Source organism: Lytechinus variegatus, chromosome 9, assembly GCF_018143015.1.
Source record: "Lytechinus variegatus isolate NC3 chromosome 9, Lvar_3.0, whole genome shotgun sequence".
In the NCBI taxonomy this organism is placed as follows: domain Eukaryota; kingdom Metazoa; phylum Echinodermata; class Echinoidea; order Temnopleuroida; family Toxopneustidae; genus Lytechinus; species Lytechinus variegatus.
The window spans coordinates 3,797,082-3,813,887 of record NC_054748.1 but is presented as its reverse complement, the minus strand read 5'-3'; the positions used below and the strand labels follow the sequence as shown (position 1 = coordinate 3,813,887).

General features: G+C 36.3%; 1 protein-coding gene across 2 annotated transcripts; it reads left to right on the top strand.

Annotated features, from left to right (window-relative positions):
• The first annotated feature begins 2,523 nt into the window (after positions 1-2,523).
• On the top strand, positions 2,524-14,222 carry LOC121421679 (allograft inflammatory factor 1-like). Of its 2 annotated transcripts, none has more exons than XM_041616457.1 (7): positions 2,524-2,719; positions 3,007-3,129; positions 3,758-3,798; positions 4,688-4,754; positions 8,736-8,777; positions 11,602-11,764; positions 13,232-14,222. In XM_041616457.1, exons 2-7 carry the CDS (start codon positions 3,108-3,110, stop codon positions 13,302-13,304), a joined length of 408 nt encoding a protein of 135 aa, XP_041472391.1. In that variant the 5' UTR covers positions 2,524-2,719; positions 3,007-3,107; the 3' UTR covers positions 13,305-14,222. The 2 variants fall into 2 exon arrangements, with proteins under 2 accessions (XP_041472391.1, XP_041472390.1); XM_041616456.1 differs by having other exon boundaries at positions 2,524-2,729.
• Positions 14,223-16,806: the final 2,584 nt, after the last annotated feature.

The following is a 16,806-nucleotide window of genomic DNA, read 5'->3' as shown; positions in this document are numbered from 1 at the left end:
CTGGATCCGCGCCTGCTGTTCATTGGGTTTCAGTTGAAAATTTGCTCTGGGGAGGGTGAAATATGATGTTATTTTCTAAATGACAAGTCAAATCTATCATAATTTTGGATCTTCATTATAAAAATCTTTCTACGTGATACAACAACGGGTCGTGTGGTCCAGTGGTTAGAGCATAGGACTCATAATCGTAAGGTTGTGAGTTCGAATCCCAACTCTGCCATTGTCTCCACTTTGATAAAAAGGCCCGAGAGTGATATCTGTCGTCTATAACGTTAGCCACTATGACTGATTAACCTAGACGTAAATGTTTCATAGGTAATTGGTCTTATACCAGCTTGGCGTTTACCAGCAAAATGCTATCCTGCTGAGTTCCTAAGGGAGTTACCACAAACAGAAACAGAAACATATCCAGCCCCCAAAATTGTTGGCTCATTACGCCACAGGCTGTATAGATAAGTATTTTTTCTTTGTTTTAAGATAGTGCCCTTTTCGAAAGAAAAGGTGCCATTGTTTCCCAGTGCGGTTGTTCCATGTGCCCCCTCCCACTTTCTACTTCGCTCTGCCGACCCCGATAATTGAGTGTATTTAGAACAAGCTAATAAATCATGGTTGAAGGGACCTTAACAGTGAGAGAAGAAGAGTAAAAAGGGAGTAGCCGATTAACTATTGCACTGACGTAAAAACACAAAGCCAATTGTTATTCAGAACGTCATGGATCAATAGTTTAACGGAGAATTCCTCTTCAGCTTGATCGGGAATACCAAGACATCAACATATATCTTCAGACAGGAGGGGTCTGCAATTTTCTGTCGGCTCCAAAACTTAATGACGAAATTGCTGTTTCGGCCAATTTGAGCCCTCCCCTTTCTTGTCAAATTTCTAAGTCACCCACACCTTTTTTTTGGGGGGGGGGCTTGTTATACAGTACTGTACAAAAACATTTGGAAAAATCCTGGATACATTTAATGTGTTAATTGGATCCGTCCCTGCTGCAGTTGCCTAAAAAATTCCCAAAGTGATTGTCTTTAACATCCATCACCAATGACCAGAAGAATCAATCCTTCATTATTCGTTCGAAGGATTGTTAAAAGCAGGGGCGGATCCAGGATTTTCCTAAATGAGGGGCACATTTTTCGGAGAAAAATTTTGACAAAAAGTGGGGTGTTAGCCAAAAATTAGGGATTATTTCGTACCCGAAAAAAATTACAAGCAAGCAAAAACAAACAAACAAACAAACAAAAATGTCTTCGCTTTCAAAAGAGGAGGAGCACATTTTTTTCTTAATGGCATTTTAACATTACAGATTTTAATTTTGCTTCTCAAGGGGGGGGGGCGCACGGGCCGGCTGTGCCCCTCCCCCTGGATCCACCAGTTTTTAAAAGTTTTTAAAATCTATGATCGTTGTGAACGGTGCATAATATCATTGTGTAATATCAGGCCTACAGTGACCAGCCGAACATTACATTTATTTTCAATACAGAGGATTAACTTCTAAATGACCAAAGATTTGAATTCAAATACATTCGCTATCTTATATAAACCCCTCAAAAAAAGTTTTGCAACTCAGTTTTTGAGGACGATATCTTTTTGGTTAAAGAAGTATAAAAGATGAAATTGGTATCATTGGAAAGCTGAATTATTCTTCTTTACAGTGACATGCCATTTGCTATGATTATATAATCATGGAATATGCAATCACCCTGAACATTGAGAAAAGTCAGAAATGAAATGTTGCAAAATGCATTGATTTCTAACAAGAGTCTCCATTTCTATAGAATTGCCACCATGCAGGTGACAGTGAATGCACTCGGTCCATCCTCGAAACAATTGGAAATTCGCTATTGGAAACGACGCATTTAATTTCTAACATTGCTGCATATTATCATGTCTGTGTATTTCATGATAACACTAGCATTACAAATGACACATGATTGTAAAGAAGAATAATCATGCTTTCTAAAGATATCACTTTTACACATGATGATGGCACATTAAGAAATTTATTAGTACTCAAACTTGCAGTTTGAGTTGCGGAACTCAAACATGACATGGCAACGAATTTTGCAACATTTCATTTCTTACATTGCTGCATATTTATCATGTCTGTGTATATCATGATAACACAAGCATTACAAATAACACATGATCATAAAGAGGAATAATCATACTTTCAAATGATACCACTTTTACATATGATGATGGCACACTAAGAAATTTATTAGCACTCAAACTTGAGTTGCAGAACTTTTTTTGAGGGGTTTATATCCACAAGGTTTAAATATAAATCTAACATACGGCTTGAATTGCCACTAACACTCGGCCGACGAGTGTATGCGCAAAAGCTGGTACACTTTAAGTAATTCAAGTGGCGAATAAGGTTGAGTGCGATGAACGCCATTTAGAAAGGTCAGCGCCCTGTTGCTGATCAACATGCCGGTATATTCGTCCACACCTGCACCGGTCCACTGCTCTTAAATAAAAAAAACCGTTCCCTATACAGTATATATTATGTTAGTACTTCATGTAACAAATCATGCGTGCACTACACAAATGCATTACATAAATGGCCTAATTCATCATAGACGTCCATTCCATATAATTCAGTTTTGTGGGATGTTGATGGTTAAGACCTTTGGCTCTTAGGATCAGCTGCATCGATCGAGACTGGATTGAGTGCCTCTTCAGACAAGGAGAGATCAATAGTGCGGATCGCTTTGAGGTATATGGTGGTCAGTAGACAGGAATACCCTTCTTTTCCGTGTATAAAACCATTCTTTTATATTTAACTACCAATTCCGGAGTGCTTTCCACCGGGACTCCCTGCGTTCAGTTCAGCGACCAGAACAGTCGATAAAGCAGTGACTGAATCCCAGGGGTTTATAGACGGTTAGCAGAAACATTATAAGATTTTAAATTATACAATTCAAACATATCAAGCAGTTTGCGTCATGAAGGTTGTATTTGTGATATATATAAATACGATGAATTGATTTTCGTTTCACACAGATCACCAGAGGACTAAACCAAAACAGTAGGTAAAATTTAGCCACAAGACTGCAAGTTATACCCGCTGATTGATAACTATCATCTTCGAGCTCTCGACCACAATGGCAACGCTGGGAGCAACAAGTAAGTCTCTTTGATTGGTTTCATGGCATTTGCCCCGGCGACAATTGCTCCGAAGGAAAATTCGCACGATAAACCAAAACATGAAGCCTGTACCTCCAAATAAAACTAAAAAACCCTAATAAGTAAACCATAGTCTTAACATAATCTGAACCCAAAACTATATTGCAATCTTAACTATAGTGTATATGCCCTCTGCGTTATTAAGACCCGGGGGGCGTTTGCATGAAAGGACTTGTCGGACGTTTTACCCGACAAGTCCCATTTTATCCGACAGTTACCAGAGGAACAGTGCCTCTCATCCACTCAAAATCATGAAAGATGTCAGATCTGACAACTTGTCGGATGAAAATATTGATGAAACGTACGCTCCCCCGGAGCAAATATCGCAGGAGCATATATAATTTCTATCTACTAGGCGTCTTATATTTCTTAACCTGGGGAGAGTTCCTTTTGCAACAGCCATCCGAAGTGATATATATTCACACACACACAACCTAACACACACACACACATAATATAAATAAATCGTCAATGTAAGTCCCCCCCCCCGGGGGGGGCCGGGGCTAAAGGAACTACCAAACATTCATTTTATAGCCCACGGGTGTTTCTTTTTTTTCTCCACCCTTAGAACAACTAGGAACTGAACAGGCGCTGGATGAGATTGTTAAGGTAAGGCATTAATATTTGCAGATTTTTCATCATTTTCAGGATATTGATTGTGAATTATGGTCAATGCATCAATCGTAAAAATATTCCTCTACGAGGATTGCTGTGCTTTGTGTTACGGGCCCAAGGCGGTGCTTATAGCTGTTATGCAAAATTAAACTTTATCAAACGTTCCGATTACTTCTGATATGTTAGTTTGATGTTCGAATCATCATTTTACTAGGTTGGACCAACGAACATGCCATTTGGAGGTAAGGTAGACCCCAGAAAAATGCTGATTTGAATTAATAGAAAAAGATGAACAACCATTACATTGAAAATTTCATCAGAATCGGATGTAAAATAACAAAGTTATGACTTTGCTTAGTTTCCACAGAACATTTGATTGGTATGCAAATGAGAAAAGTGAAGATGTACCTCACACAGTATATGTTTTCCTTTTTATTGTTTAAAATCTACAAAATTTCAATTTTTACAGCTTTGACGAGAATGACCAACTTGCATGGCTAAACCACAACATATTAAAACAATTGTAATACAAACTTTCAAGAAGGAACAAATTTTCGATTGACATCGCAAGGAGGAGAAAACTGAAACATTTCATATTTCATGTAATAAAAAAAGAAAAAGATACATGTAGAGAGTTGATAATGTCATCAGTACTACCATTTGCGTATCGCGCGACCAGGGTGTTTCTGTTTCCAGAAATTAAGCAACATTTTAAAATGTTATAACTTTCTTATTTTACATTCGATTTTTGATGAAATTGTCAGTATTATGCTTGTTGGATTTTTCAGTCTTTAGTCAAGTCTACTTTTTCTTGAAGTGGACATGTCCTGTGAGCAAAATTTCAGTCTCGATACTGTTGTTTTTCTAATATCCTCCATTGCAGACATTTGAAACGAGCGGGGACTATGCTGACGTAGAGGGCCTGGGAGAGCTCCTTCAAGAATATAAAAGTACGTATTTTGTTAATTAATAATCAATAATAATAATCCGCTTTTATATAGCCCTTAATACATCGGGACGACGTGTCTAAGCGCTTTACAGATATATTATTACCCCGGTCATCAGATTCAATCAGTCATTCCCGCACACAATGTGTGCACATCCTCCACTCCCTGGGGAGTATTCCAGTCAGTCGCCGGTGAAGCGCACACAGTACTGGACAAGCTACAATGACTTTCACATCCTACCGGGTACCCATTTAGCACCTGGGTCGAGAGTGGCAAAGTGTGGATTAACGCCTTGCCAAAGGACGCCAGACCGCAGTGGGATTCGAACACACGACCCTCTGTTTACAAGGCGAGAGTCAGAACCACTACACCACGGCTCCTTAATGATAAGTGCACTGATTATCTGGAAACTGGTATAGGCCTATGTTTGGAGCAAACACGAACCAACAACCTCGCAGGCTACATGGTCACGAGAATCTTGCCTGGTTCTGCATGCATCACCAATAATGCAAATCCAGTCAGGGCTCCGTAACACAAAGATTAGCGATCAGTCGCTAAATGAACTGACCAATCAATATCAATGTTACACGTGCATTAGGTTTATAATACTGACCAGGGACCGATCAGTGCGGTTCTTTCATATTTGCGATTCATGGCAAACCTTTGTGTTACGGAGCCCAGAGTAGTCCTCTAATTTAGGCCCACCCATTCACTAAACATGCATTCTTCTCAAGGCATGTTACTTTCTCGATATGAAATAAATCATATAGACTATATTTATTCTTTATAAAAGAAATGTTAATAGTAAGTTACATAGAAAAATGTATATTTTAGGAAAGTAATTATAACACAGAGACAATGGGTGCAACACACAGTGCTAGTCGACTTGCTCCGTCTTAAGTAGCCTTTTAAGACCAAGCAAGGAAAAAAAGGGGGAACCCAAACTTTAAATCATTTCGTCCACGAAAAGTTTGACAAGCAAATAAGAAAAAGGAAAGATAAAAATGTCTTCACTTTCAAGCAGGGGACACTGTTTAAACGGTATTTTATATTTCAAATCTTAATTGTGCTCTCAAGGGGGGGGGGGGCACGGACTCTCCGAGGGACCTGGTAATGAGGATAAATGCCTTACCAAAGGGCATAGCGCACCACTTGGGAATCGAACCCGGGTCACCGGAATCCGAAACCCCCGCTCTACCGACTGATCTATCGCGCCTCAGACCATCCCCTATCGCATAATTTCACAAACTATTGCCTAACTCGAAAAAAAAATAAACCAAGAGAAGTCTGTCACTTTCTTCAGATTTTAATGAATTTATTAACTTTATATATATATTCGTTTTTAGCCTTGATCACTTCTTTAAACGATGATTAATGTGCATTCAACGAATACTGTACTTACCTATTTTCTAATTATCTTCTAAAAGAAAATAAATAGACCATGGCCGTCAAACAGGTGTCGTGTATCTTGACCTAAGAAGGCCTTTGACTCTGTCAGTCATGAATTGTTGCTTAAGAAACTCACCTTCTATGGTATTAAAGGCAGAGAGCTAATATTTGGATTTGATCATACTTATCTCGAAGATCCCAACGTACATTTGTCAAAGGAACATTATCTTACATTACTAATGTCAAGACAGGTATTCCGCAAGGTTCGATTATCGGACCTCTGTTGTTTCCGGTTATGGTGAATTATTTACCCAGCATTCTAGATTAGTGTCACATTATGACGTATGCTGATGACGGTATACGTACATTATAGTGCTGAAAATATCAATGATCTTGAATTAGTATTGAACAAAGAGCTTGAACTTGTGAATAAATGGCTGGTACAAAACCATCTGAATTTATCTTAAACGAAATACATGATCTTTGGATCCCCGGAAACTCCCAACCTGTGATGATATCAACCTATAGTTGTTAAAAACCATGTGCTTGAAAGAGTTAATAATTACAAATATATAGGTGTATGGATGGATGATACCTTGACCTGGCAAAATAATTTAGAAGAAGGAATGAAGAAGATTGGCTCACGGATAGTCCTCAGTAGGCTAAAAAAATACCTCACGATTTACAGTTAAACGGTCTTAGCTAATTCACTTATATTACCGTACTTTGATTACTGTAGTCATTCTTGGAGCATGTGTGCACAGTATCTTAAAGGACAAGTCCACCCCAACAAAAACTTGATTTGAATAAAAAGAGAAAAATTCAACAAGCATAACACTGAAAATTTCATCAAAATCGGATGTAAAACAAGAAAGTTATGACATTTTAAAGTTTCGCTTCACTTCACAAAACAGTTATATGCACATCTCGGTCGGTATGCAAATAAGGGAACTGATGACATCACTCACTCACTATTTCTTTTGTATTTTATTATATGAAATATGAAATATTTTGATTTTCTCGTCATTGTCATGTGAAATGAAGTTTCATTCCTCCCTGAACACGTGGAATTCCATAATTTTAACATTTTGTGCTTCAGGCAAGGAGGTCTTAATCATCAAATTCGTAAAAATTGAAATATTGTATAATTCAAACAATATAAAACAAAAGAAATAGTGAGTGGGTGACATCATCGACTCTCTCATTTGGATGTAACTGGCTCGTTCATATAACTATTTTGTTAAAAATAAGCGAAACTTTGAAATGTCATAACTTTCTTATTTTACATCCGATTTTGATGAAATTTTCAGCATTGTGCTTGTCTGATTTTTCTCTATTGATTCAAATCAACATTTTTCTGAGGTGGACTTGACCTTTAATAAGGGCTTCATTAGACAGCATAAGAAAATGGCCCGTCTAATTCTAAAAGTTAATTTTTCTACACCTATTGAACAGGTGCTCAAATGGGTTTCCATTGAATAAAGGTGGATATACAATAAATGGAAAACAATTCACACTTTCCTATGGGGAAGCACCTATATATTTATCTGAACTCGTAGTAAGATCTAGAAACTCGGTGTAGAAAGGCGTACTGGTACTGCTTGTACGCACGCAGGCTGGAAAAAAATATTTTTTCTTATAGTGCTGCCATTCTTTGAAATTAGCTGGATAATGGTACCCGTAGTGCAGTCTCGAGGCAATCCTTCGCTACATCTTATAGAAGAGCGATTGATTGATTTCATTCATCAAGAATATAACAAGAGATTACAATGAAATTTAAGAATACCTTGACAGGATAGCCCATGAAAGCCGAAAGGCTTATTTGAATGGGGTCCTATATAGTTAGTATAAAACATTAACATATTGTAACAAAACTGGAATATGGTAAAAAAAAAATAAAATACATACATACATATCCATCAGTCAAATAATATGCAAACATCTGAAGCAAACAACAATCCTCCTAATATGTGAAACAAGATTATATTTTAAAATACCCTATAACGAGAAACTACTTAATTAAACATAAATACCCGTATCTGACTGATTCCAGGGACGAGCAATCAAGAAAACGCAAAATAAATAAATAAACATAATGATCAGAGGAAGTATATACTTATATGAATTTGTATATGCACAATATGCATGTATATACTTTTAAGCAAGTAAGTAGTGATATACTGCAATATCTAATAATGCTCGACTGCATGTGTGGGAGCTGAGTATAAATAATTCATTGGTTGGATGTTTTACTAAGCTGGTCGTACAGACTCTGTACGACCAGCTTAGTTAAGCATCCAACCAATAAGTTATTTATACTGACTTTTACTCTACATACACACATGTATTTCAGTATGTCTGTGTGTATGTCCTGCAGGTTGCTTGTCTCTTTGAACATATTTTCTTATTCGTCCTTGTCTTAGTTTTTCATTGTTTGTACTTATAATATGCATGTATTTGATACTTATATGCATGGCCTCCAAGAAAAAAAACAGTGCTTGGTCCACTGATTAGGTTACCCTGGGTAAACAAAACGAAATAAATAGATAAATAAAAATAAATTTTTCTCTTTTTTCCCATTATTTCGCCCATTAGAACAGTTCATGGAATTCGATGAGGATAGAAGCGGAGACATCGGTGAGTTTATTGTCTATACACGGCCTGTTTCTTGAAGAATTACAACTATGGTAACTCTATATTTATGGTAACTACCACAGTAACGTAGCCCAGAAGAATTCACAAAGGAGGTTTTGAAAACCCACGGTTGAGTCTATGGTTTATCCAGATTTCCTTTAAAAATTACGCTTAATCTAGCGCGGATCTGGCGCGTATATAAAAATGTCAAATTCTGATGCGCGCTTTTGTCACAGTACGCCGAATTGACGCTTGTTACCATGGTTAGATACGCTATTTTATTTTATGAGTCCCTGTTTTTTATTCATGAGTTCACTCTTCAAGCAGTGAACTCATGAATAAAATAGGGTATATAATCATGGTAAAAGCGCGCATCAGGGGGGTGTTTCATTAAAGGACTTGTCGGACATTTTATCCGACAAGTACCAGTTTATCCGACAGTTACCATAGGAACAGTGCCTCTCAGCCAATCAGAATCAAGGAAGGATGTCAGATCTGACAACTTGTCGGATGAAAATATTGATGAAACGCTCCCCTGAATTTGACATTTTTTATACACGCGCAAGATACGTGCTAAATTAAGCGTAATTTATACAGGATATCTGCATAAACCATGGACTCAACCGTGGGTTTTTAAAAAACCCTTTGTGAATTCGGGCCAAGGATTTCATCGGTGGATGCAAAAGAGTTACCATTATTATTGTAATTCTACATGTGTTGTGGCACAGTGGTAATGTCTCCGGACTTCGAACCTCTATTAATCTATTAATCTTGAGAAAAATAATACCAATTTGGGAAAACAATCAATTTCATTTTCTGGTCCTACTTTATGGAATCTCCTGCCAAGTAATATTAGAAACACCCCCAGTCGTAAGACATTTAGCAAATCGTTAAAATTAATGCTACTGGAAGATTATAATTAATTTGATATGGTAAAATACTGCCTGAAAACAAATAATTCTATGTAAAGAATTTGTGAATAATTAAGACGTTTGTTTTTTTCTTGTAAATAGTGTAAATATGTTCACTGAAAATGATCGAAACTTTCTGCAACATTAATAGTAGAATTAGTAATGAATTAGTTGTACAATATTGAGATTTAGTTAAATTTATTGTTTAAACTATGATAATGACATTATTTGGGGTTAACCTCGATTAGCATCTTGCTATTATGTTAGCTCCAATTACCAAATGTTTTGTTTATATGACTTGTGATGTAATATTCCTTGTAATTGTACCTGACAGTAATATTTGGTAATAAATTCAATTCAAATTCAAATTCAAATACCCACCGTACCACTCTCGTTCGTTTACAAGGCGTACACGTGTCCAGTTGAAGTAAATTGATACCAGTTAGGAATTCCTCGAATGCTCGAGAAAATGATTAAGGCAGTCATTCTGCATACGCGCTAAATAAGCGTAATCTATACACAGTTAAAACGCTGTTCAAAATTTTATACAACGCTGTTTACTATATGAACCTTACAGTAGTTGTTTAACAGTTTAAACAATCATGTTTGATTTATTGAAGAGATTAGATATTGAAAATTAAACTTTGTTTAAGATTTAAACACTAGTTTAAACTGTTTAAACAATTACTGTAAGGTTCATATAGTAAACAGCGTTGTATAAAAATTTTAAACAGCGTTTTTACTGTGTACAGGAAATCTGCATAAACTATGGATTCAACCGTGGGTTTTCAAAACCACCTTTGTGAATTCGGGCCATATTTTGATCTTGCATGTTATTTATCAGTTTTTTATACCCGCAAGAAATAAAAAAAATCCTCGCAGAATTCAAAACCATATCTGGGTTCCATAACACAAAGGTTTGCGATGAATTGCAAATATGAAAGAACCTCACTGATTGGTTCCTGGTCAGTATCTTAAACCAAATGCGCGTGTAACATTGATCTTTATTGGCCAGTCCATTTAGCGATTGATCGCTAATCTTTGTGTTACGCTGCCCTGATGTCACATTTCGCGTTATTGCAGCACCCACAATCCTAATCAATGCCGTACCCACAGGGAAGCTTATGATGTGAATCTACAGAAGTTGATGCGATTCAAAATTTAGTAAGAGTCGTACATGCAAATCTTTCATCACTTACAAATAACTTTTTAATGAGACCTGCATTTACGGACACTTTGTCAGCGATTTTACAAGCATGCAGGAAGCAGATATCACAAGCTACTAAAAATCCTTGCATCTGATTGACTTAGTCAGTGGTCAGTGAAAATCAAGAGCTGATCTCGTCTTGAAATACCACCCGTTCCCTCCCCTCCGATTTTTATCGTTACTCATGTTTCTGAATAGGCCAGTTCGAAGTTAATTCATGGGCAATTTTAGTCAAATGACCTTTCATTTCTTTTATTGTGATAAGAAGATTTAAAAGCAAGATATTTCGGAAGCATTTATTACATAGCAGGAGGAAGGACTTGAATGCGTATTAGCCTGTTGTACAATGTAGACCCATTCGGCGCACTGTTGTTTTGTGGATGTAAATGAAAAACACAATTTAAAAGAATATATGGATAATCAAGACATCAAATTTGGTGCTAATTAGTCTAATTTGATTTCAAACCACCGTGTCACTTGAGTACCAATGACCTTCCTCTGATCATGCGCAGAATCTTCTGACCATGCGTAGAGTGGAACTTCGAATTAACTGGCTTATTGAATGATATATGTCCGTGATTTTCACTGACGGAAGTTGCAAGCTACCGGATTTTTTGTGTGTTCGGCTTGGGAGCGCAATTATTATATAACAAAAAGTAGGAATACTGAGAACACGATTTGAGACTCACCCCCGGTTGCATTTTTGCAGATATTATGGAATTAAAGAGAATGATGGAAAAGTTGGGGCAAGCGAAAACTCAACTAGAATTGAAGAAGATGATCGCCGAGTGTGACCTTGACAATAGCGGAACTATAAACTTCGAAGAATTCTTGATCATGAGGTTGGGGAAAAAATCAAGCATACTGAAAATGTAAGTATCTATCAACTTGGCACTCCCCTTCTAGTCTAACTATTATTCGGGAGAGGGGCATGGGGAAAAGGTCCACGACCAAAATCAAAACGAACAAAAAAGCATGCAGGTGAAAAGGAATTTAAAGAAGTCTTAATCAGAGACAAGTCATTGAAATAAGAAGCTATGACATTTTTAAGTTGTGAATTTCACAAAACAATTATATGCACACTGGTCGGAAGTAAAATAAGGGAACTAATAACATCACCCGCTCACCTTTTATTGTGTATTTTAATATAATTTATAGAAAAAGATATATTCCAATTTCCCCTCTTTGATGTTATGTTTGCATGATTTCGGATGATGTCTCTGTTCCGAATAAATTTGTCTGCTGTTTGTTACAACTTTATTTGATTTGAGAATTCACAGCTGCAATAATCATTTTTGTCTCGCCCACCAGAGGTGAAGGCGAGACTTTGGGATCCAAATGTCGTTCGTCCATCGTCCGTCCGTCACAAATCACACATAACACCACAACCGTAAGTCGCTTTTCAACCAAACATGAATGGTAGATGTACTTTGGCGACCTGCAAATTATGCTGCAGTCAGAGGTCACATGGCAAGGTCAAAGGTCATTTTCAGGTCAACATTAAAGTTTAAGTGCAAGGCTCTTATGACAAGTGTTATTCCATCCCAGTCATTTCACAATGAAGTTTCAATATAATTCTCTTGCGTGCCCTTGCAAATCACAATATTTCTGGTTATTTTTCATAAGTGGGCGAGACACAAAATTGCTTTTGCCTTGTTTTAATATATTTCGTTGATTATGTACGTATGAAATTTATTTGAATGAATAATAAAAGATCAATACAAGACAAATGATTGTGCATGCGCACATGTGTGGTCATTTATTTCGCATAAGTACAAATATCAGTGATCAAAACTCGCATAAAAACCTTAAATATGTATCATTATCATCCTCATCCCACAGTGCGTTTCAGAAGAAAGGTAATCCAAATCTAGAGGGCAAATATTCTGATCATATTTAATATGGGGAAATTATTTTGCATAAAAGAAAAACTCGTCAGCTCTCTATACCCGATTTGTACCATTTAAATTTTTAATTGACGTTGAAGACAACAAGTGCAGGTACCAATTTTTTCAGTTTTGGTAAAGTGGGTAAAATGTGTGCTTGATAGAATAAAATATAAAAAAGTAATTTTTGGAAAGAAGAGTAAAGGCATTCATCTGAAATGACGATTGAAAGGTTAATGTTTTATTCACCCACACCTTCAACATGTCCAACATTCTCCTCTGCACACAAAACCGGTAGCGTGGAGGAATTACGATGATCGTAATTGCGTTTCACTATATTAACAAGAAATCATAAACTTCGTGGAAATCAATTAAGGCAGTTAATTTTGTATCGACTGATATTTCGATTTGTTAGACTGTACTTCTAATTTAAATTATTTATTTCCTTCACAGTATTCTTACGTTTGAGGACAAGATGAAGGGAATGGAAATGTCTGGAGGATCTGCTTCGAAGAGGGACCCATAAAGAATATTAAGGAGTCAGCCCCCCTTCCCCCAAGTCTAGATGATTGGGACTACTTCTCAGAATTTACTTTTTTCTTTGGAATTAGATATCGCCAATAATCCTGGCAAATAAGAAAGTTATGATTCGAATTTAATGATACGATACACCCAAACCAAGCTATTGGAATAATTCCCGCCAGGAGATTGATGTCTGCTGCGTTTTTACGTAGTTATAATAATGATAATAATAAAAAAATAATCTTAAAAATAAACTGGTAAATCCGTGTCTTTATTGGCAGAAAAACCACTCAACTCAAATAGTTCATAATGACTGCAGGGGCCGCGGAACGGTTTTGAAAGTGTGAAAAGTAATTGTAAATTTAACATTTCTTCAATTTCTTAATTGTAATTGTAACTGGGAGAAAGTAATTGAGCCTAATCCTGGCTTCCATAGTAGTTTCCGAAGTTGAAAAATGTATTTTAGTTGTAACTCTCTATGAGCCAGTCCCCTCTTGATTATGGTGAGGATATTAAAGGGGAACTTTTCACCATGACGAAAATTTGGAAGTAGAAATACCAGAAAACAAATATTCAGAAGAAAATCCATCAAATATTGAGACAGTTATTGGAATGTTAGGTTATTGATTTGTGACGTCATATACGAGGCAGCTGCTCTGTTATGCTATAATGGCATTATGTTTTTCAATGGTTCATGATGTCTAAAATAAAAACTTTCTGGAGCGGGTGTGACATGCTGTCTGTTGATATTTTGAAGGTACAATAAAAACTATTATCTTGTTTTTGAGCATAATAGCATTGATTTTTTTTTTACTTCACGAGACACAAGAAGCTGCTTGCGTACGACGTCACAAATCAAAAGATTAAAATTCTAATAACGCCTTATGGTTTACGATTGGTCTGCGACTCAATTTTGGAATAAACGTAGTAGTGGAATATGATGCTGATATTGTGACTTGAAATATCTTACTGTGGAAGGTTCGAAATCATCGTACGAATACCTATTTTCAAATCTGTGACTATGCTATCATCCTTATTAGAATAAAAGCAAAGATAAAATCTAGTCGTAATCGTCCGATTGGCTACGATTTGGAACTAATTTGGCCTTTACAAAAAAAATAGAGGCTTGCAATCTTTCAAAATGGTTATATTAGTATTCTCTCAATTATTTTTTACCTCAAATAAAATGACATGTTCTATTCACATTTTTAGAAAATGAGCAAAATGCGATTTTTGTTCAGCACACTCGGAAACTATTGCTCATTTATTTTGGGAATGTCCCCTTACTCGTCAATTTTTAGATGATTTTGAAAAATACACTCTTAAAAGTGAAATAAAATTATCTTTTAATGACTTTGTATTTGGCATACCAGCTGGACATTTTTCTTTTAATTTTGATATTTTATATGCCAAATATATCTTTTCAACTAAATGTTTAAAAGGAAACTTATCATTCTCATCATTTCAAAAGAAATTAAAGTATCAGCATGAGATAGAACGAACTATGCACATGCAACAAAATAAGTTTATTGTATATCTTGATGAATCGAGGCACATCGAGCTTATTTAAATTATGTATTGTGTATATGTATGATATTGAATTTGATGTATCACATACATTTTGCATTTGTTTATATGCGTTGTGGAGAAATATTGAATAAAGACTTTCTTTGAAAAAGAAAAAAAAGGTACGATATGAATATTGCAAAAAAAAACGATTTATTCCAAAATCGAATCGTGAACAGTCGTAAGGCATGTTAGGTGTGCGCTTGCATTTAAGTCTTTTTAGATTGAATTTCCTCTACCTTTATCTTATAATATTTTTTGGTTGCTAATTTTACGATAAATTTTGTCAGGATGAACTTCACATTTGATGACAATCATGATGATTTTAGTCATGGTGATACTTGTGATGGTATTGAAATTGATGATGATAATGATGATATTAGCGACGATGATGGGTATATTATGTGATAGTTATCATGACCTGTGAAGAGTCAGGACAAAGCGCCTACTAAATTTTTTGCGCATCGGTTATATGAAAACATGAGGCTAATTGGAGTGGGTTGTTGCTAATCGGCATAAAGCTTAATTGTGGTGGTGGTGGCGGTGATGATGCTGATGTTGACAATGACTGTGGTGTTTGAAGAAGTCAGAAAAAAAATTAGGAAGATGCTTCGCATAATACGTTTGGAAGGATACATTTCTCGGTGCTGTGAGGTATTGCTTTTACGTATACGCATTTAAGTGTAGTCAACTTATAACCGGTTTATAGTGTGGCACTTCACTGAAACTGACTGTTATGAAAAATGTGGACGTCGGTCGTCTTAATAATAATAATAATAATAATAAAGAACAAAAATGGCTGCAAAGCGAGTGTAGATGGCGCCTGGAGAATACTTGGAAAAATCGCCCACAAGTCATTGGACAACAAACGTACCGAGATAGATCATAGATGCCTTAAAGGTATTGTTTAACTTTGTGAGCAGCCAATTTAAAAATTCTCAAACCAAGATGAAACATGTGTACAAGTACATGTATTAGAACTAATAAAACCTGAAAACAACCATTATTGAGAATGAAAAGCTAAAACTACAAGGCAAACCCCGATTTTGTAAATAGGTGTCTTATAGACGCCTAAATAATACACAAGTGTATGGGCTGAAATTAAAATGGTGTTTCCGGTCACTTTATATTTCAATTTTTGAAGCACTAAATAATTATTTTCGAACGCAATTTTTTCTGGGCTTCATTTTTGTAACATATCACTGACACAGGTAATAAGTGAGACCTTCTAGCTAAGATTTTTTAAAAGTCAAACCAATGTTAACCAATCACTTTAAACAACATGTGTGTCCTCGCTTTATACAGAGTATTTCTCTTACACTGTCAGTTCCCGATTGGCAGCATCTATCAATATGTTTGTGAGGGAGGATGTGTGTGTGTGAGTTTGGTGTGAGGAGAGAAGGTACTCGCGGGCGCGTCAGGATGGGTGTAAAGTGGGTTAGTGCGTGATCACGCTTGTGGCTTTGAGTGTGTTTGTGCGGGTGTGTGTGTGCGTGTATGTATGTCATGGCCCTGGAACTTCCTTGGGAGTGCTGCATGTATTATTTTCCATTATAGGCAACACCCCAGGATTTTTTTTTTTAATCGAAAAATGTACCTCAAAACACCTTCATTTTGTAGTGAAAACCCTTTTTTTTCAAATGTACATCATCAGCACCCCACTCAAAAATGTTCGAAGGACCCTTGTGTGTACAGTATAATGCATACATTATCTGATAATGTAGGGTGCTACATATTAAGCACTTGCCTGATGGCCCGGGGAAGTAAAAGTTAGAGTCGGGCAAGTGTTTTGAAGTAAAGACCCAAACTACTTGCCCGAATTGGGCAAACAATGACGTTGATCCTAATTTTGGTTATGGCAGGCAAAATAAAAAATCACGGTTGTAAAGAGAAGTGCAATAACAAGATAGATCAGTTCATTTGAAGAGAGAGAAAAAGGT